At 31.6% G+C, this 22,505-nt stretch overlaps 2 protein-coding genes across 2 annotated transcripts; both read right to left on the bottom strand.

Annotated features, from left to right (window-relative positions):
* Window positions 1-1,206: 1,206 nt before the first annotated feature.
* On the bottom strand, window positions 1,207-5,333 carry LOC141529635 (sodium- and chloride-dependent glycine transporter 1-like). Its single transcript, XM_074246274.1, has 12 exons — window positions 4,906-5,333; window positions 4,122-4,253; window positions 3,904-4,058; window positions 3,542-3,624; window positions 3,198-3,465; window positions 3,004-3,107; window positions 2,697-2,934; window positions 2,487-2,615; window positions 2,303-2,402; window positions 2,091-2,191; window positions 1,752-1,904; window positions 1,207-1,535 (listed from the first exon to the last, which is right to left on the bottom strand). Exons 1-12 carry the CDS (start codon window positions 5,063-5,065, stop codon window positions 1,368-1,370), a joined length of 1,791 nt encoding a protein of 596 aa, XP_074102375.1. The 5' UTR covers window positions 5,066-5,333; the 3' UTR covers window positions 1,207-1,367.
* A 9,075-nt stretch (window positions 5,334-14,408) lies between these two features.
* Window positions 14,409-15,557, bottom strand: LOC141529871 (uncharacterized). The gene is made up of 2 exons (XM_074246597.1): window positions 14,813-15,557; window positions 14,409-14,462 (listed from the first exon to the last, which is right to left on the bottom strand). Exon 1 carries the CDS (start codon window positions 15,553-15,555, stop codon window positions 14,815-14,817), a length of 741 nt encoding a protein of 246 aa, XP_074102698.1. The 5' UTR covers window positions 15,556-15,557; the 3' UTR covers window positions 14,409-14,462; window positions 14,813-14,814.
* Window positions 15,558-22,505: the final 6,948 nt, after the last annotated feature.

Below are 22,505 nucleotides of genomic sequence, written 5' to 3'. Positions count from 1 at the left end.
TGCACTGATTAAAAAATTTGTTAATATATAATAAGAATTAGCTTTATAAAATAATATTATCAAGGAAAAAAATTTTCCGACAAATTTTGAAGCTGAAAGAATTTAAAATTAAGTTGCTGCATCCACTTTTAATAAAAAAAAGTCTCTTGATTAAAAAATTCTGTAAAAAAAAAAAAAATAAATTTTTATTAATTTTATTATTGAGTAAAAAACGAATTAATTAATTAATGCGAAATAAAATCAAAGTGATTGACATACAAGTGTTTTATTAAATGAACGTAAATAGTCTAAATTACTCAACCGTAAGAACTTAAGGAAGTCCTTAAGGCACTCAAGAACGCGAGTTCCTTGGAATAAAAAAGTTCGCGTGATTAATTTAAAGCCAACAAACTTAAAAATGTGCATTTAATAAATATATACATAATAATGTCGGGAAAATCCGAGTATAGGTAGGATATCATCGATTCACAGAGTGGAGGTATGAATAATATTCCGTGCAAGCTTAACTCCTACTCGCGCCTCGTCACTCGTACTTTCCGTTTTCGTCTGTGATGTCGTAGTTGTAGTCGCCTCATACTCTATATTTATCGTTTACACTTAACTCGTGAATACAGCCAGTAGCACAGTACAGCACGAGAGAATTAAACTCCTAATAGTTAATAGTATGACTTGAAGCTTAAGCTCTCATGCATATCTATATCTAGATCTTATACATAAATAAAAGCCTTCCGTGACCGTGATATCTCAGCAATTTTCTGCCTACTGATTGGCGTGTTCAAAAATTAATCACAATAAATTTTTAAATCCCAGATAAACTTTAATACTCTGTAATAATTTTCATAACTTTTAGTGATACTTCAATTCAATTAACTTCATCATCACTTAATAAAGTAAATTCAATTTTTAAAGTATAACTTCTTTAAATGCAACTTTAAGGTAACTCACAATAATTTTTAATTTTCATTTTTTCATTCACTTACGCATATTTAATAGGTTTTTTCTCCCACCACCTCAGAGGTCTGTCGTATAAATCAACACTCGAACTGAATATAGATTTATTTTTTTTCTTCGCTGTAAATTCAAGCTCTGACATTTTGTAAAAAACGCAATAATGACTGTTATAAGTTTCAAGTTTAAATTTTAAAAATATCGAGTAAGTTTTTAATTAAACAGAAATTTATCTAATAAACAAACAAATAAATTGCCGAGGAAAATGGGATCGGTCTGTAAATAAACGAAACAATAAACAATAAAAAAATCGACGTGTCAGATGTTTTTTTTTTTTTTTTTTTTTTTTTTAAATAGAAGCAGCTTAAATTAATTAACAGATCAAAAAATTAATAAATTTTGGGTGGTGAAAAATTAAATTAGAGATTCGTGACTTTATAGACATTAACATTGATGTCCGCCAGCTGAGAGGGATTATCTTGGCTCCTGGAGATGAATTTTTTCCATTCGTCGAAGTCAAGCTTTTCTCGAGGTCCCCAATCGGGAGTCGGACTTATGCCGGCCTCGAATCTTTCTTTGAAGGTTCCCTAATTACAGGAAATAATTAACCAGTTTCATTCGGCAGAAATATTCACTTTGATCTAAGCTAGTACCGAACTAACTTATAACTCATAACTTTTTAATTGATTTAATCTATGTATGTATGCATGTTTGAGCTAATTTTGTAACTAATTACAAAATCATACATCGAAAATTGATCTAGCGGAAACTAGTGAATTAATAAATAAAAAAGTTATGGATACCTTGGCGGTGATGAAATGATAAATTGCGTATCCTGGGATGCAGAGCATGCTGGCCATACAAGAGCACCATCCGATATAAACTGCCCATTCTGGATACGGGACACCGCGGTACGTAATTCGGGTGTTGAATATTATCGTCGTTGCGAAGATAAACTAGAAACAAAAATAAAATCAGTGATATTGTTTTGTAATGAGGGTTTCAGGTGACGTTTCGGTTTATTACTCAAATTTCATTACTAGGTTAAGTTAAATTGATTTTTGCTTATAAGTCGGATCACATGCCTGGAGTTGGGAATCGGAGAATTAATATTGATACTTCTTTATTATATATTAACTTACAGACAAAATTATTGGCGTGACATATTTCCACGCGAAAGGCCACCAGAGGTGTATTTTTTTACCGAGCATAAATTCGAGATCTCGGACGAAGTTGTCGCAGCCTGATAAAGGAAATAAAGTTCAATTATTATTTTATACTAAGGTAATAAAAAACGGCATTTGTTAAAAAGTTATGAAATGGAAAAAAATATCAATTTATATATTTATATTACCGTAAATCCAACCGACAATTATTACTTCAGCGAGACAAATAGATATTACGGAAATTGACGCTGCATACCAGTCAAACACTTGCAGCAGATACATTCCACCCTGGAAAATTGATTTGTAAAAAAAAAAAAATTAGTAATAAAATAATTTTATTACTTTCTTGGTTTATGTAAATTAAAAATCTACATTTGTAACAAACATAATCGATCCGAGGAACAAAATAAATAATGATGTCATGGTAACTAAAAGTTTGTGTTTTTGGAATTTTGGATAAGCGTCTGTGATACTCGATATGATGGCTTCAATTTGTACAAACTGAAAATTTAGAAAAATTATTAGTCTAATTTTGTCTACAAAAATTACATTATTTATTATTTTAAAAATTTATTTTCTTACACAACTGTCCATCCCGAGAAAATACAACATCGAGAAAAACAATATCGACCAAAACTGCGGGATCGGCAGCATTGTTAAAGCTTCTGGATAAGTTTCGAATGCTAGAGAAGGACCACCTGTAGCGACTTCTTCGATCGGAAGACCTGTACTGTAAGACATGAACCCTAGCACGGAAAATACGACAAAACCGGCGAAAATACTCGTACCACAGTTCAAAATCGGGATCCAAACGGAATCGCTAGAATGTCAATAATGTTTTTTTGAAAATTCGTTTAGTTTTTGGGAAAATAGTTGATTATTCACTTACTAACGATTGTCGTTCTTGAACTTGTTGTAACTAGCCATATTGACAATTCCGCCCCATCCTGGGCCAAGAGAAAAAAATATTTGTATTGCAGCATCTGCCCAAACCTGTTAAAAATTTTTTTTTATTGTATTCAATAAATTAAAATTTTAAAATGACAATATTTACGATAAATGTGTAATTAGAATTAATTTTACTCTTAAGTTTGTCAGCTCCGACCATTTAGGCATGATGTAAAAAAGTATTCCATCTATCGCTCCAGGTAGTGTGACACCTCTTACTAGCAGAATGAATAAAATTATAAAAGGAAATGTTGCTGTAAAATAGACAACCTTTCCGACACTTTTTACACCATTACAGATGCAGAGGAATACTATTATCCAAGATACGGCGTTGGCAGTAAATAGTGGCCAAACTATTCCACCCATTTCGTGGACTCCTGATGATATTTGAAGTATGTGTAAGCTAAAAATAAATGTAAATTACATATTTTATTAACATATAAAATAAATTACAAGAAAAAAATCTTATAAAAATTTACTTGAAAAACTCTTCGGCTGGAGTTTTGACTTTTTTTAATATCCCCGTAATTTTTGATGTATTCCTAAACTGAGCATCGTTGATCTATAAATAAATTTCTATAATTTAATTGTTTAATTAATACAAAAAAATTTTATCAGGATTATAGATCTTTGACTAAAATATTCCAAAAACTTGTTCGTGAAAAAAAAGAAACACGTTTTTGATCCTTAAAGTTGAAATATTTATCAAAAGCAGAAATTTTAAATAAATTTTATTTAAAGATCTATAGTCCTTGAGTCATTGAGTAAGAAAACAAAGCTCACTCAAACGCGAAGCGTTTAAGGATCACTTTATTGTCTATAAAAAAAATTAAAAGAATACTTTTATGCAATTGGGCGTGTTCCAAGGATTATCACAATCTTCCCAAGGCAGTTTACTCCTTAAAGACATTATCAAAAACATTATTGGGTAGGCTATAACAACATTGTAGTACATTGTGCATATAACATTAACAATAACAACAGCAAACCCTGCTCCTGTATTTTTAAAAAATAAATTAATAAAATTAATTTATAAATTTTTTTTTGTTGCGGTTTTACCTTTAAAAATCGGACTGATACGAAAAACAGTGATGCAACCAGTTCCCGCGAATTGTCCTAAGGACGACTCCATGAAGAACAGGGGTATCCCGCATGTAAAGAGCATCAATAAGTAGGGCACAAGAAAGGCACCTAAGGGGAGTTATAATCAATTACAGCCTTGATCTCAATTGGGCTATTTTAAATCTAAAAATACTTATACGACATTATCTTTATTATTGCCTAGTATTTTTTATTGTTATTATTGTAGAGCAAAAAACAATGAGTTGTCACTTCAAGTGGAGACCAAAAATAAAACAGTGTAGATTATTAAATAAAATAAATAAATCACATCTAATAATATCTCCCCAATTGAACAGGAAATCATTTTCTGGGAATAGTAATGAAAACAATGATAATAATAATAAATACATCTTATGAATGGGTAACTCGTTACTTTCACCACGTTGTTATTTTAATATTTAGCTTGACGTGACAAGATAAATATAGACTCTATTGAAAAATTGACATGGTTTAATTTAAATAATTTCGTTATTGTTGATTTTCTTGTATGTGAAATAAATTTTAATAAATTAAATTTGATGTCGTTAAAAATAGTATCAAATTAATTTAAATACAGTGTGGGATAATTCTGATGATTCGCATAATAATAACGTATAAATATTCCAACATTTATTTTAAATAATTGCAATTCAGCGATGACAGATATAAAAAAAAAATTTTTTTTTTACCCGGGGAAAAAATTTCAAGTTTAAATTATTTGTAAATAAAAATTATGACTTACCTCCACCGTTGCGATAACAGAGATACGGAAATCTCCAAACATTTCCTAGACCAATCGCGTATCCAGCACACGAGAGTAGAAATTCGGTTTTACTCGCCCACGTGCCGCGGTTTGGGGTCTTCTTGTTGTCTTCACGCATTTGAACGTGATCTTTTACCATTTTCACTAAAAATCAATGACTTAGAAAATAGTATGTTACAAAATACAACTACACTACTGTTTGAAATCGAAGGCGAAGAAGAAGTTGTTATTCACTGAAGTCATTTCAAAATCCTTGCGAATAATTTCAAGAAAAAGGTAATTTTATTACTGAGATAAATTTTCAGAGGACCAATATAGATTGAGACATTACTGCGAAAGAGAAATAGCTAAATGAATCTTGTCAACTGGCACGACTGACAATGCTCTTTGTAATATGAATCTCTAACAGTAAGTTCCTCAAACACGTCCCCAGTTACAACTACGTACTACGTTACGCTGCAAACTACATGTATATGGTATTAAATAAAGAGTATGGAGAATTAACAGACAAATAGGATGTAATAACAACGGTCATTATGTTGATAGGCCCTACTGCTGCTATGCTGGCTGAAAGATATTCTGATATGGATAAATTGATGCGATATGATTAGTGTAATTGGTGAAAAACTTTACGTGGGGACAATCTGCGATTAGTTTTATGTCTTTATTTCAATCTCAACTCGCTCTGATTTTATCTTTAACCATTTCCACAATCAGTCAATCTTAAGTCTTGAAATAAACTTCCGAGAGCAATTTCACAATTAGTCGGAAATTCAAAGATTGAGCACTTAGTACTCTTTTTGATTTACTGACAAATGTGACTATGGTAAGAGAATCTTTTGTACAACTGACGGCATACGATATTTCAACATCCTCCGCAGATATAATGTAAACCTGGAAATCCCAGAATATCAGACGCTGGAACTTTATTGTGTTGGATAAGACTGCTGCGCTCTTATCGACGGTGGCTCAACTCGGAAATTTTCAATTTAACTTGGCGATTGTAGAGAACGGACTTTCGTCAGAGATGGTAGCTCTGTCTAAAAAAATAACACCGAGTTATTATTAATACTTATGATCATATTTTATATTTATGAATCGAAGTTTATTATATAGGAAACTTGAAAATAAGAAAACGTATATTTTAAAAATGTATTGGATGTATGAAACAGCGGACATAAATCGTTGTCCATTTGTCATGAGGAAGGTAAAAGCAATCTAAAATATTCTGCAAGGTGACCTTTCATCCGTAAAAGGACATACATAATAAAGAAGTGGAATGGCAAAGTGGTCTAAGCAGAGAAGAGTACTACCACTACTATCTACGACTACTACTACTACTATTACTATTACTGTCGGCTGCTATTTACTAGGATAGTGAGTGTATAAGGGATGTATTAATGTTGTATCTCTTTCTCTCTTTGCCACCTAATATTGGCTATCCTCTCAGGACCACTCTGCAATTGCTCTAATGCATCTCCACTCGAACATCAGTAAGGGTGAAATACACTACGTCTGCTCTTCGTCTCAGCTACAGAAAATTCCCGGATTATGTTTGAAACACAGCTCGCATTCGAGATTTAGCTTAAGAATTCTAATATTCACGTTGTTATTTATTCAGCTATTATCTGTTGATTAATGATAGTAGAATTCGGAGTAAATATTGTAAAATTTCGATTTTAATTTAAATAAAAAATTCTTTAGTATTTTTTCTGAAATTTAACCATCCAAAAATTTTAAATAAAAATTTATTTAAATAAAATTTCTTCTTGTTCTAAAAAAAACTTCAAAATAAAGTTTTATCTTATTTATCTTAAAAATATTAGATTCTACTTAACTTCAAGTATTGATACTAATAACTACAAACTATCAATGTTCAATAATTAAAAAAAAAAAAAAAAATTACATCTGTAAAAAAATTGATTATTTCTCAAGTATTCATTAAAAATAAAGACATACTTTAAAAATGATCTTGATTTTATTGTATTATAATAAATATATAAATAAAATTTTATGTTGATATTACTTTAGAAATAGCTTGTTAAAAAGCAATTAAAGGATTTGAAGCTTATAAAAATATTATTATAGAGAATTACTGTAGTAATAATAATTCAAAATCTTTTACCAGCAAATCCTATTAATTATTTTTCAATATTAAACGATTAAACAATGATTTTAAATTATTAACATTGCAGAGATTTAATTCATACTAAGCAAAAATAATTATAATTATAATTATATATATATATATTAATGAATAACTTTGGTGGCCGGTAATAAATGAACATGATTTATTTAGCAAATGCTTTGTGTCACGCATGCTGGTATAAGTAATGATAAAATACGACGTTAACGCAGCACAATCCATCAACATCAGCGAGAGCATGTTGCGTAGGACAGAGACTACAGTTATGAGTGTACACATTGGGCCACGAATCATAATTATGAAATGCATTTGAGTCCTACATATCATCTGTCGCGACATTCTTCAGTGTCTTTTTCAATTAACGTTGGCTCCGCTATTTTATATTAATCGGAAAATCCCGCGTCATTATTTATAAATTTACTCATTGCATTTTTTATTCGCTCATTTGCTTGCGAAAAATAAAATAATCAATTTAAAATTTTTCACAATATTTAATAGGACAATTTACAAAAAAAAATTTCTTCTTTATAAATTATAATCCTAGCTCTTGAAAGCTGAAATATTTATGATTAATCGAAAATAAATTTCACGTTTAAAAGCTCAATCACTTAAAAATAAATGAAATTTACGATTGAATATTCTAGAATGATTTGATCGGATATTTGAGTATTAAAAATGGAATTAACTTGTGAAAGTTTAATGAAATCTAAAATTGCAAGCGCTTAAATTTTTTTTAACCACTCGAGTGGATCGAGTGCTCTGGTACTATAATAGCAATTCCAAGAATACCGTGACAAAATTAACTTTAAATAAAAAATTGATATCTATTTTCATAAATAGAACTGAACTTCCATCATTCCCAATGAAAATACTATTACTGAATATCATTCAATCAACTATAAATTAACTTTGATTTACCACAGCCTCCATTTACTTTACTGAAATAAATTCATTTTATAAATTAAATGCCACAGAGTTCATTCGTTACATCAATTAATAGAATATTTAAATGTAACCTCTTACTGTACATCTGAGAAAAAAAAGAAATCAGATTTTATTTTTTATTTAATCAAGTTATACTCAATTATAAATTTTAAAAAATTATTATTATCTCAGCAGCTAAATTAATTTGGTTCGTCATGTGATTTTTTAGCGTCGGAGTACATCCATTTAACCAACATTCAATTTACCCGGGCATATTTTTTATTTTTTGCGCTACTGATATATCCGTACACGACTTCCCCACAATGCCCGCCCGGTAGAAATGCCATAGACCTCTGATTTACCCCAGAAGCTAGTCGATCACCAACACCCGCATTACTCCCCCGATGCTTCCCCACCGGAGGATATTGAGGGAGAAAAAGCAATTATCCAAAGACCGTTCTAATTAATTGCCAGGTTTTTATCGTTAAATTTATAAAAATTTACCTCGATCGCGACTACCCATTTATACTTTTTGAGGAGAAGCTGCCTCAATCCGGCTTGATTGATTGAAACAACCTTCTCCTCCCCGAACAAATTACTGACGCCAGATAAAAATTATCTGATGCATTGGAGAACTTTTTGGTATTGGTGAGGTATAAATGATTTGCTAATAAATTTTGAACGCTATGATTTTTGACGGGATATTGAGAAGAAAAAAAAATTATATGAAATTATTTAACAGATATTTCAAATCTCTACAAAAAATAGTGTCATTGATTTCGTGATATTTTTTCATTACTAATATAAATAAAATATTTCTGCAGTGATCACTTTGAAAATTTTTTACCATGTAAAAGAAAAAATGAGTAATTAATAATGAACGATGATTATTAACACCTCTGATAATAATGTATTCCGATAGTTTTAAATATCACACGGTATAGTCTGGGTATTGTGATGGCAAGAGATGATTGTTATCTCCCAGGACAACAGTCTCCGATAACACGAGCCCAGAAAGCATAATTACTGGGCTGTGCTCTGCAATAATTAGTGCAAGATAATTAAAGCGCAGCGAAAGATGAACGATATCGTCTGTCGCTCGTTAGCCGGCAGTTTTGATGTCTGTATTTTGTCCAAGCTTTCATCGCGGTTTCCTCGTTAATCACACGTTCAAACATATCACATCCGCGCCTCTCACTCCTCCCACTCTCGTATAACAAAGTCAATTCTAAACGTAATTTCAACGAGCCATAGATTCGATTTCAGTGTGCAGTGCAAGCTTCGGCAACCAAAGCTTCCGGGCTTTATTTTCGTCAATAACCATACTGATATCAATTTTGATAAACTAATTTTTGTTTGACCGTTTTATGTTTTTATGGAATTTCAACACTTTTTTGCAAAAGATTTTTTTTTATTTTATTACTTATTCCAATTAAAAAAAAAAAAAAAAAATTAATAAGTGTCAACAAGTGATTTTTTAACATTCAAAATAGTTTAATAAATATTGATCAAACATAATTTATCATTTTTTAATCAATATCTGTTTCGATCCTTGTTTAAAAAGTGCACATAAAAATTTTAAATTGACACTTTTCTCTACCCTATAACTTTAATAGAAAATTCCATCGGATCAGATATATTAATTATTTTTTATTATGCAAGGTTATGGAGTTAATACATGGATTTATTAAGAGTCAATAAATTGTTGTATCAGTGTAGTGTGATCGATTACTCAAAGGTTTAATAAAAATAAAATAGATGATAAAATGTTGACAGACATTTATAAGTCCTTGGGGTGGATAAAACTCATATATAGAATGGAGAAAAAAAACGGAGTGATAAAATCAGCGGTTAGAATTTGTCTCATGAGTACAACGTAAATGATGGTAGTGAAGAATGAAAAGCCAAGTAGATTGCTCAGGGGGCGAAAGATCTGTATTTTTTAGCTGGATTTGGTAGATCGAATCTGGAATGATCCGATGAGACAATCTATCGACGGAGAACACAAGACAGGCGTGGTCGCTGCGCCCGTTTGCAAGAAACGTTCGTTCTGGTGAACGTAAAAAATAAAAAACAGCCCCACAGGACGTAGGGCGTAGGACATCGGATTTTTTTTTTTTTATCTGGAACGAGAAGCCAAAAAACCGCGACAAGACTAACAAAAGTCCTCGGATAATGCGACTCGCCGAGAGAGATTGTGATGATGATTGGAGAGATAACGAGAGTGAGATAAAAAATTCCACCCCTTTTTATGGCTCCGGTGCCACGCGTTTCCTCTACTCTATTCTCTCTGCGCCGGATTTCGAGTATTAACGGTCCTTTTATACACTTACTGTGCTTCTACTCCTCAGCTCTGTGCTCTTTCTATATCTGAACTTTTTGCTGCTACTCTGATACCAAAGAGGACTACGACTACTTTACGGTACTTTTCGTGATCCGACGACTTGCTGACGTCAAGAGCCGTTACTCCACAGACAAAATTACCCGTTTGGAGCTTTCACCTATCCGGATAAATGCGCTGTGATCATCTGGCAAATGGGGATTCGATATGTGTACGCTTTCCTGTTAGAGGGGTAGCAGCTCCTTAAAATAAAAACACTAAAACTATCCCTGATTACTCTATGGATATGTTGGACTATGTCATTTTATTTTATTATTATTGCCAACGCTGATAATGCAAATCTCGCTTAATTCAATGGTAAAATTTTTATTATTGCGTTTTATTTATTTTTATTTCAATATTTATTTATTTATTTTTTTTTTAAATTAAATATTTAAAATAAAAATTGTTTTCTGTCTTTTATCGTCAATTTTAGAGAAAAAATGTGATGACAGTTGAGATTAAATATTAAAAATATATAACACTGTAATAAAATATATTATTAGAATGAAGAGATAAATAAATAATAAGTAAGTACTTATGGTAATTAGAGTAAAAATTTGATAGGAGCGATGTCCTTGCAATAAATAATAAAAAATAAAAAAGTAGAAAAAGTAGTTGTATATTTATGTATAAATATATATCTCTTGGCCCATTTAAGTCTCATCTAGAGGGTTGAGGGCTTGGAGTAAAGCTCGGGTAATTTATCACCAAGTGTACACTCGGCACTAAATAAGGGTGGCCCCTATCAACTCGGCTGTCCTTCTCTGTAAATCTCATTCCAACGTCAGTCCCGCATAAACCTCGCGAATTGTTAGTGACTATTTCTCAATCCCCTTTCCATTCAACCTACTCTGCCTATAGAACAGAATACGCCAGGATTCGCTTTTTCCTCTGGATCTTCTGTACTGGCTCAGTTCACTACTTCTGTACTGGTTCGGTGCCTTACTACGTTTTCTATCTCAAGAGAAACATAGAACAGAGCAGAGCTGAAATTGCTGCACCAGATTTTCGCTGTTGTTTATATCTCTATACCGAATTCTCTCTTTAGTTTTTATCTTCGTCCTCGTCTAATGTTATTCAAGACTTGGATTAAAACGTGTACACTTCTTTCAACTTATTTCCGTTTGCAATCGAATACTCCGCCTATCGCAAACGAGATTTGTATCTCTTTTATAGCTGACTCAAGGAATAAACACATAAAAAATATGAATAAAGTAAAGTACTGATAAATTCAGAAAATAAATAAATATCAACCAACATTTGTTTTAATTTTGAAATCAAAGAAATTATTATTATTATTATTATTTTAATTAAATTAGCTAGTCTAAAATATTTGTAGAATACGTCACTATTATAAAAATCAATTTTCAATAAAATAAATTAACGAAACTGTTAATTGAAATAAATGTAATATAATTTTTTCAATAACGTAGATGAATTGGAGATAAAGATATTGAGTCTGTAATCCAACCGCGATCCAGTTCGAACATTCATAAACTCTTTTCTGCCAATACTCCCACAGCAAGTTTACATTTCTATTGTTTAATAAAATCACACCAGCCATGATTCGCTATCTAATGAATCAAATAGTAAATAGAAATAAAAAAAAAAAAACGAAATAACAATGAAAACAAAAATAATAAATAGAAAGAGTGAATCAAATATTAAGCCGAGACAAAATAACCAACATCACTCTCTGTCTATATTCTTCCATACATGCATGACTATACGTGTATGCATACTATATAATACCTAGAGTTATATAATATAATACCTAAAGCGGATGTATGTACGAAGCAGAGTGTAGGCGTTGGAATGACTCAATTTAGTAGACTCGTTTATCAGTCGACATGAAGTTCGCACAATAGTTTTCTATGCCTATCTCTTTTCCCGCGTGTAAACCTGAGTGTTGTGTGTTCACTTTGATAAAATTTGATTTCCTATACCGAGATTACAATACTAACTATTCTATCCATTTTATTTTTACAGAGAGCTATCTTTCATAAGACTGTTATAATCTATTTAATATAAAAAATTAATAAATTTTTCTAGCAGTGTATATTGTTCGTTTGTATTATTAAAAAAAAAAAAAAAAAAAAAAACTATAAAGAAAGTGGACTAAATTCTTAATTTATCTTTATGCGTATTGTGATGTCTCCTCGGGAGTGTCGGCTCAACGGGTGGTGGCCTGCGAATTTGCATCTATCTTTCTAATTTCGTTGAGCCAATCTGCATGTTGTTATGCCACTCCATGGGGTGAACGACGGCCTGTTAAACCGTAGGTCGCTTAAATAAACCGTTCCCGCGAGGCTGCCTCTGCACAACTACTACATACCTTCTTCTTCTCTCTCGATCTCGCTCTCGTGGAAACCCCTATTTTCATTTCACTTTATTGGGTTTTTTTCGTGTCTTTACTCAGTTCTCCAAGACACCCCGCAATACCAAGTACAATTGTAAATTTAATTTCAAATTTTAAAATGTTTGAATTGCCGCTGGTCATTTCGTTTTCTGGTCTATTTAATTTATTTCAAAAGCTCAAATTGAATACTCTTCTGTAATCTCCATTTATTTTAAAAATTACTGCCAGCTAGTAGATACAATTTTTGTGTCTTGATAAAAAAAAAAAAAAAACTACCTTAGAAATAAATAAATAAAGTTAGGAAAGAAGATTTACTTATTAAGTTCATTTTATATTATTATTATTATTATTATTATTATTATTATTATTATTATTATTATTATTATTATTATTATTATTATTATTATTATTATTATTATTATTATTATTATTATTATTATTATTATTATTATTATTATTATTATTATTATTATTATTATTATTATTATTATTATTATTATTATTATTATTATTATTATTATTATTATTATTATTATTATTATTATTATTATTATTATTATTATTATTATTATTATTATTATTATTATTATTATTATTATTATTATTATTATTATTATTATTATTATTATTATTATTATTATTATTATTATTATTATTATTATTATTATTATTATTATTATTATTATTATTATTATTATTATTATTATTATTATTATTATTATTATTATTATTATTATTATTATTATTATTATTATTATTATTATTATTATTATTATTATTACATATTACATATTATATAAAAAGATAAAGAAGTTGAAGGTGTTTTTGTCAGTGATCTCACAGGATTACAAGAGCATTAGGATCTAGATTTGTCCGGTAATTTTCCTTGAGATTTGTAACCACTCACCATAAATAAAAGTTAAGTCTCTATCGTTCTCACGTAATAAACTTCTTGACATTCTTTATCTGTCGATTAATCGGGAGCTTTGAGTTTCAGATGGAGATTTAGATTCTGGTTAGACAAATCGAACAATGTCGAGCTAATAGACGGCTAGATTTCATCAGCAAATCAACAATCATCTTAAACTATCGCATGCTGACTCACTTGTCACTCTGTAGTCGGTGAACCGCGCAGTCAGCTACGTACTATCACGGCAAACAATGCATCGTTAAACGCATTGGTCTTTATCATACATTGAGTCGACGACATCAGATTCTGTCATCTGTTCTTAAAAGTTTCAAAGTCCTAGTCAGCACCTGTACTAATCACTAAATTCATCTCTTAAATGTCGGTTTCAACATTTCAATTCATCTGACAGAAATTTTATTTTGGTCAATTTAAAATTATAATTTTTTTAAATTTCTATCAATTTTAAAAAATTGCAATAAATTTTTGATAAAATTTACAAGATAAATAATTTCAGTGTTTTTTTTTTTTTTTTCAATATTTTTTGTAAAAATAAAATTCATTTTTTGTTTTGTTTAAGGGGCACACCTAGTGTAACGGCCTAAAAAAAACGTGATTTTTGGGAATTTTTATTAAAAAAAATACTTTATCAATTATTTTAAAATTTTAAGAATATATTTATACATGTTTTAAGAATACATAATGAAATTTTTGAAGAAAAAAATTAAATATTTTTAAGTTATCGTCGATCTCTAACGGCGCGAAAAAAAAGGTCCTTCACTGCTGCAGTGATTCCGGCCTTCTCCGTGGATGAAATCTAAAAAAATATCTCGTTAAACTAGATAATATTGTCTGTACAATGACCTACGATAAAAAAAAAAATCAAAAATTGACAATATGGCGGCGTTTTAAAAAAATAGTCGAATTTTACCTAAAATTTTGGTCGTTTGTGGCCTGCGAAAATTCGATTTTTGATCAGATCAAAAAATCGATAGGTCATTGTATGGAGAACTATATATAGAACATGTAAAAAAATTCGATAGTGATCGGATCATTTGTTTTTGAGTAATCACTGCAGCAAATTCGGAAAATGCTGTTTCGAGAAAAACGCGTTTAAAGATAAAATGATCGTTTCCACTGTTATAAGTGGTTTAAAATCATATTTACAGCTAATCTGCTATTCCAGGGCCATATAATACACCTTCTTCTTCTTCGAAAAGGGCTTGTTCAGCTGAAGAAGCTTTTCTTCGAGATGATCGACCTTCTTTTGAAGAAGCCCTTTGGCGATAATCAGCGATTCGTATTCTCGTGTCGTCCTTAAGAGCCGCAAAATCTCTTGCTGCAGGTCCAACTATCACTCCCATTACATTGAATATCTTCAAAATTGACGAATAACCGTCATTAAATATTGCAGTTGCAAAATTATTTGACAATTCAATAGTTTTGAAGCCATTATGAAGATGCTTGGGTGAAAAGTGCCAAAGTAAACCGTTGTAGCTTTCATTGTTGTTTTGAGTATTGTTACCTTTACATCTATCAAGCAATTCATATCGAGATAAGTCTTCATAAATAGGTTTTATAGCTTCTTGTACTTCTGGATCCAGTGGGAGGTAATCGTGTTTAAATGTACTAGTGATTCCTTCAGCTTCCGCGCGGCGATAAGCGCACCAACTTTCAGCGCCTTCTGGACAATTTTTATGATTTGGGTTTTTGTCAGTTGAACAGAAATGATAAAATGTTGCCCAGATTGCTTTATACATTTCATCTACATTATCTTGATTCCTCATAATTGCTAAACCATAATATTTTTGGAGTTTATTTATAAAATTTACAGTTAACTTTTGTGATGTTTTACTTTTTCCTCCTAATTTCTTATTAATGTTCTTTACACTTCGGCAACGTGTTCCCATTCTTTTTTCACATGTAGATAGCATTCCAATTTAGCAACAGGAATATCATAAGGATTCAAATCTATAAGTCCTTTGTGGGTAACGCTATCACCATCACCAATATAGCGGGTATATTTGACACCATATTTACTAATGGAACGACCAAACATGTCTTTTACACTATCCACTTCCATTTTTGAGGCAGATCCTTTATGATTGGCATCACATTCTTCATCGTGTAATGATAGCCATTCCTCATAATCTTCAGGTTCGCTATCTTTTTTTTTCTTCCAAAAAACACAACTCTGACAATATGTAGATTTTACGCATGAATCAAGAATTTTTTTGCTGTATTTTCCTGCCAGCGTAACTACTCCGAAACGGGAAGTATGGCCACGTTTTTTCCAGGTACCATCGCCGCTAACAGTCAAATTTGTCTCCGAATTTTCTTTCTTTAATGTAAGCTCTTTTTCTTCATTTATAGCTTGCTGCATACTGAGCTTACAAACAGTTTCGGCTGCAATCTGTAAATTCGTAAAACATCCCGCAAAAGTTTGGTCGTAAAATTTGCATGCTAAATCCATTAATCCACAGAAAAAATTTATCCCATTTATTCCGATGCCCAATAGACGCATCACAGCAACAATACGTTTATTTATTTCAAATGCGTTATTAATCATTGGTCCAGAATTAATATACGAATTGCCACATTCACAAATAATAGCAATTTTGAACCCTAGACCTCTTGAACTTGCTTGATTGAAAGTAACTTTTTTTTGACAGGTTTTACACACCACTAAATTACTAATTGCACTAAAAACTGATAAAAATTGCAAAATACAATATCCATGAGATGGGTCAATCACAACATTATTGTCATTATTTTGTAATAACTTTTCTGCGGACGTACTGGTATTCGCAGTAGATTGCTCAAATGTAAATCTATTTCCGGTAAACTTGCGTTTTTTCGCAATTGATCGATGCTTAGGAACATTGTGAGTTCCTTTTTTATTTGAATATGAAGATTGATCACTCATTTTCAAGAAAATAGCACGTGTAAAATTATGATGCGCTCGATACAACGATCACAATGAGACTAAATGTGTCTGGCTCCGAAAATAATTTACGTGGCAGTAAACGAAAAATTTCTAGAAATTTCTAGAAATTATTATAATGATATATTTTTGTATACCTGAGAGCCAACAATAGAAACTGGAATCGTGTTATAGGGGCTGGAAGAGACAGTAGACTCTGAACAATACTTCAGGTACGTTTCGCAGCTAATGACACTCTAGCTGCCGAGCGGCTGCTCTTTAAAATGTTATAACTCAAAAACTATTTGAGATATCGATTTGAAATTTTAATATGTTATTTTTAAAGGTGTAATCTACCGAAATATGAAAAAAAAAAAATCGACTTTTTCGAAATTTCACACTAGGTGTGCCCCTTAAATATTAAAATTCAATTTAAAGTTAATAAAAATTGTTTCTGTTACGAAAAATAAAATGATAAAGAGGAAGGGAGGAGTGTAAAAATATATGGGGGAAATAAATTTTCGATAGCGACAACAAAATGTCGGTAATAAGGGGTGTTAGAAAATGGTTACTCTGATGAACCCTGAATCGCGGCATTACGAGAACTGATTGCACGAAAACTGTACACGCGAATGGGAGGGATGAAAAGAGAGGTAATGGTGACTAGAGAGAGAGAGAGAGAGAGAGAGAGAGAGAGAGAGAGACAGACTAGTGATGATCTGATGGCGCATGAGGATGCGGATAAATTAGAGGCTGGAAAGGGATGTGGGTAGCGAAATTCAGCAGGGACGGCTGTAGCTGCGGTCACGTATTGCCAGGAGCCTAGAATGGGTTAGGTGCCTTGCTCTACTTGATTCGGGGCGTAAAAGATTGTAATAGAAGGCCTGAGTTAGTCTCCGTGACGTGTGATGTCGCGGCGGTGCTGCTAGAGATAGTTGCGATAGATATGGAGGATGGTATGAAGAGAGGAACGAGTCACGTCGACTACAAAAGGGAAAGAGTCGAACTAAATTGTGGATTGCACTTTAGTTGTTCGACCTCGGAGATGGGAGTTGGCGAGTTTGGGGTAAATTAGGAATCCTAAATTGTCCCTGGAATCTCAGGGAATTACCCACGGAATTATGATCTGATTAAGACCAATGTTCATTCACGGCAATTTCAAATAGAGCACGTGCGTGGAATAACTCATTAATTATTTCAACACTGTCTTCTGGTGAGCTATCGATTCTTTTTTATAGACTTAACTATTTAAATAGTTTTTGTTTCGTCAATTTTACTATTTCGTTTTTTCTGAGTATACATAACTAGATCAGACTATTTTTTCACGGAATATTATTTCTATGATGTGAATAAAATTTTATTTCTGTTTGTTGTAAAGAAAAGTTTGGAAAAAATTAAAAAAAATTTTTTTTTAAAATAGGCTCTTGAATATTTTATAACTTATTTTAATATTAAATCTCTTAAAATTCCTCGATTATTTTTAATAAAACCAAGTGTCCCTTTTTGCACTAGCAGGTGGAAGGTTGTGTTAAAAAAGCATCTCATATTATAAACGTGTGCATTAATTATGTAGCGAAACCGTCAACTACGATAACCACTTTGACATTTTATAGCACTTTCATCTCATGCTCGTAAAATTAAAAAATTCATCGTTCCGACAAACATTCAATAATGCAGTCTTGCGTGACTTTTCCTTAACGTTTACGCCGGTCTGCGCAAACATTCATTTCTTCATCCCCAGACACGAATTAATATTTCAATGACGCAATAAACATAAACGCCGTCTGCTCATATCTTCTGTCCACAAAAACAAAATTAAAAGCCGCTCAATATCCAAACTATTATTCAAAAAGTCTTTTTTTTCGACAAAACTTTTTAACCTATTAGATTATTTTATTTTATAATTAATGTTAAAAAAAAATATATGTAAGCGGGAAAATACAACGTTTAAAAGATCATGAAATTTTTTACTTTTAAACTAAGTGGCACTCGCATCGGCATAATTCAGTTAAAAATAGTTGTCCGTCGACGTACTTGTAATACCACCGTAAAATAGTCCTTGAGTGCTCTTGCGATTGCTGAAAGGGTTGAAGAAAGCCGCCATTGCAATTTCAATGCTAACAAATTTTTTTTCATTTTCTTAAACGCTTGTGTGTGCATACTACGCGGTGGGTTTATAATTATTGACCGGATGAAGTTGTTTGTACGGTTAATTTTTCGAAAAAGCTCATTCCGCTGAAATTACCCATCGACCTCTACTTTGAAGAAAAAATCTCAAGTATCAGCTTTTGAACTATTCGAGTGTGCAAATATCCAGACTTTTGATTACGTAAAAGAGTGTTAATAATTAATGTAATTAATTAGAGACTTGGTGAGCCATTAGATCGCAGGGTGAAGGATTGTTAATGATACACTGATGGACAAATTTATTATATTTCATTTTACAATCAATTTTTATTTAAAATAAAAATATATTTGTAGTAGAAAATAATGTACAATATAATTTTTTATCACGAATCATTGTGAAGAAAATTCGGGTAAACATCATCAAGTAAGTAATTATATAAGCTCTTAAATCAAACTAGATGAATTAATGTACTCTAATGGTTAAAGCTCTCAATGAACATGATTTTAATGAGTATCGCAGCCAATTAGCAACGCAACTCATTATTTACGAACAAATTGGCTCTAGAGGATTTAAGTCCAATGTTGGCCTGCTAGTTTATATACTTGTGTTATATGTGTAGTCCCTTTTCCTGCACGCAAACTCTCCATACATGCACTGATATTCGTTGGAGACGCGTGTGTATGCATGAATAAGAGTTTTGATCTCAATAGTTTGTAAACACGCGAGAGTTTGTCATTTTTTATTCATCTGACAGTTGAAAAATTTTTGATAAAAAATAAATAGAATAACTTTTCCTCGAAGTCAAATTTTTATTCAGAAAAATTTATTTCATAAAAGATTAAAATTTTTTTGCTATTTGTTACTGAGGTTAATTATTTTGTACTAGAGGAAAAAATGATGGAAATAATTAACTAATTAAAATAACATATTTAAAAATATTTGAAATGAGTTGAAGTTTACAACATTAATTAATAATATTTGAAAATATATTAAAGCTTTGCACAAATTAAGTACAATGAAAAGTTGGTGCTCATTGTTTCAAATCAATGGGCACTCATTAGCGAGTACGGTTCGTTGAAAAACAGACAAGTTGTACGGTTGTAACGAGGAGAGTTCAGCTGAGAATAAACTTTGTCTATATAGATATGCATGGTATCTGTATTCAGCTATATATTTATGAATAGTCACGTTGATGGAGATAATGACCAATAATACCTTGCAATTAGCAAATATTTTCTGAATTAATAAGAAAACTATTTGGTTTTGGTTTTTATATTTTTAATTATATAGATGTATATCAAATTGTTTTCTTTTTAAATACAAAATAATTAATTAATTTTACTTGTGATACCAAAAGTAGACAAATGTTTTTTTTAAATGAAGGCGATGATTCAAAAAAAAAAAAAATTTGCCACATTACTTCAATTTAAATATTTTTCGTATTAATGTGAATAGTAACAACGATGTGAGACAGTTTTTAAAATGGAGCACAAAATGAAGAAAAGCTGATATGGTAGGTTCGCTAGGACCGTATGGCTGAATATTGTGATCGTTATACCAATTTGTTTTACGCGTTGATGCCTCGTACATTTATTAATACCGCCATGCCGTAACAATTGACAAAATTATTCTTTATTAAAATAATATTTATAAATATATCTGGTTTCATTTTTGAACGTCTACTGCTATCTGCTGTGCACCATTATTTTTTCGTTTGGCTTCAGCTTTTTGGTTTTTAGTGAACTGACTTTTAGCTCAGCTTTGTACTAAATTTTATGTATTCCCGGGCGTAAAACAATGAAATTTAAATAGAAAAAAAAATTTTTTTTATTTTTTTAGCAACACATATTCCACTGATGGTTATTTTTATTCTTGCTTTTGAAATGGTCGTAGTTAATGACGTTGCATAGAGTATTTAATAAAACGTTCATTTCAATTTTCTCTAAATAAAAATTATTTCAAAAAAAATTTAACTTGATTTAAATATAAAAATTTTGTAAAAAATTAAAGAATTTTTTGGCTTGATTTAAGACAATTGAGCTTTTCAAAATGATTCTTTGGTTTCAAAAATTTTTCTGACCTGTATCAATGCCAGTTTTATGGATTCTTTACAAAAGATCGTTAATATCTTTTCAAATTTAAAAATTTAAAGTTACCAAAAATTATCAATATCATAATTTTGAGATCGGAGCGTCAAGTTAGACCCTAAGCCGAAACATAAACTCCACTATCATCCACTACAAAGCCTTTAATAACGGTGATGCTATAAATTTCAAAGCATCTGGCCATTAACAACCGGCCATATCTCGCACAACATACTTCTACAGTTTATGTTCCCGGGCACTCGGCTCGGATGTTTTTGCTTATAGATTTGCTAATAATTCTCTTAGCAGCCATTATGCTGCGCACAAGTCCAAGAAGTTGGCCCTGGCCATTACCCGGAACCTGGACTCTGTTCATCGGGCCAGAATACAAACTAAATAAAGATCTCAGCCTCTGTACTCTCCTCAGCATTATATCTGGTCCTCCACCCACCGAACAGGAGCTTACGCCCGATCGAGAGATCGCCGGCTAATCGTGTTCGTTTACAGCTTAGTCGCACCCTAGGTCGAGTCAAAATTCCACGTGGCATAATCTCTCATGCAATTAAAGCTTCTATGCAACTATCGTGCGAATAGCTTCACCGTTAAGTAACAACTATTTAGCCGTAGCCATACCCACCAGATCCACTCACGAGCGGAGGTGGTAGGAGTTTTGATTGTAGTCTATAGCTTGGTTAAATAATGATGGCGATAACGGACATTGGAACGAGTAGGATCTATCTATTTATAGAGCACAGCTGAGAAGATGAGAAAGATATCGGGGTGAGAAAATGAGACGAAACGATAGATATCTACATCTACATCTATGTCTACAAAGTATAATGCAGATTCTCGGGTACATCCGATTTGAGAAGGATAATATGAGGGTTGGATAAAATATATTAGTGATGAGATAGTAACTGGTGAGGGATAAAGAGAACCGAATTCTCGAGTTAAACCAATGGTATGTGCTAAACTATTTTACAATGTCCTGTATATCTATTATGATCGTATCTATTTGAACACCAGACTAGATTCTGCTACGGTAAATGCATTTATAGAACCCAGTAACGGCTTACGAGTTATAATTTATCGACCGGTGAATATCTCGCTTCATAGTTTGGTAACAACCAACTCTCGTGTAATTATATATCGCAGTTTGGGATTTAGAAACAGAACAGATGAGAACAAATCGATCCACCGACTAACGATCAAATTTGTTCCCGTTCTCCTTTAATTATAAATTACTCCCACGAAAAAATATCTATTATTGAAAAAATAGATGAAAGAAATTTATTATATGTATAAATACTCTAAATAATATGTTAGTTGAAGGAGGAATATTCTCAAGGTGTCTAACACTCAAATAGAATCAGTACCCCTCCCTCTCCTCATCCGACACTACTACAGTTCAGCAATTATATTACTTCAAAGTACAGAGAATTTTTAATGATTAAAGGAAACACTCGATATCATTAAAGGTTTTGAGCTTGCGACGACCCGGTGAAAGGGTTTTTGGCGCAATGTAGAAGTCGGGCCACATAACAGGGTCCTCGTTAATGGAGATCGTTTGCAACTGTTTAATTCATCTCGGGCGACCTCTTGCTCTCTCATTATCTCGTATTCTCAGCAGTACTTATATATACATTATATCTGTCCTCGTACTCGGCGATACAAGTAAAGCGAGCGCGACTAACTGGGATTTTGAGTTGTATAACGCACCCGCTT

Source organism: Cotesia typhae, unplaced genomic scaffold (assembly GCF_013202065.1).
Source record: "Cotesia typhae breed Kobodo isofemale line unplaced genomic scaffold, CoteBio_Ctyphae contig_48, whole genome shotgun sequence".
In the NCBI taxonomy this organism is placed as follows: Eukaryota; Metazoa; Arthropoda; class Insecta; order Hymenoptera; family Braconidae; genus Cotesia; species Cotesia typhae.
This window is presented reverse-complemented; position numbering and strand designations above follow the sequence as displayed.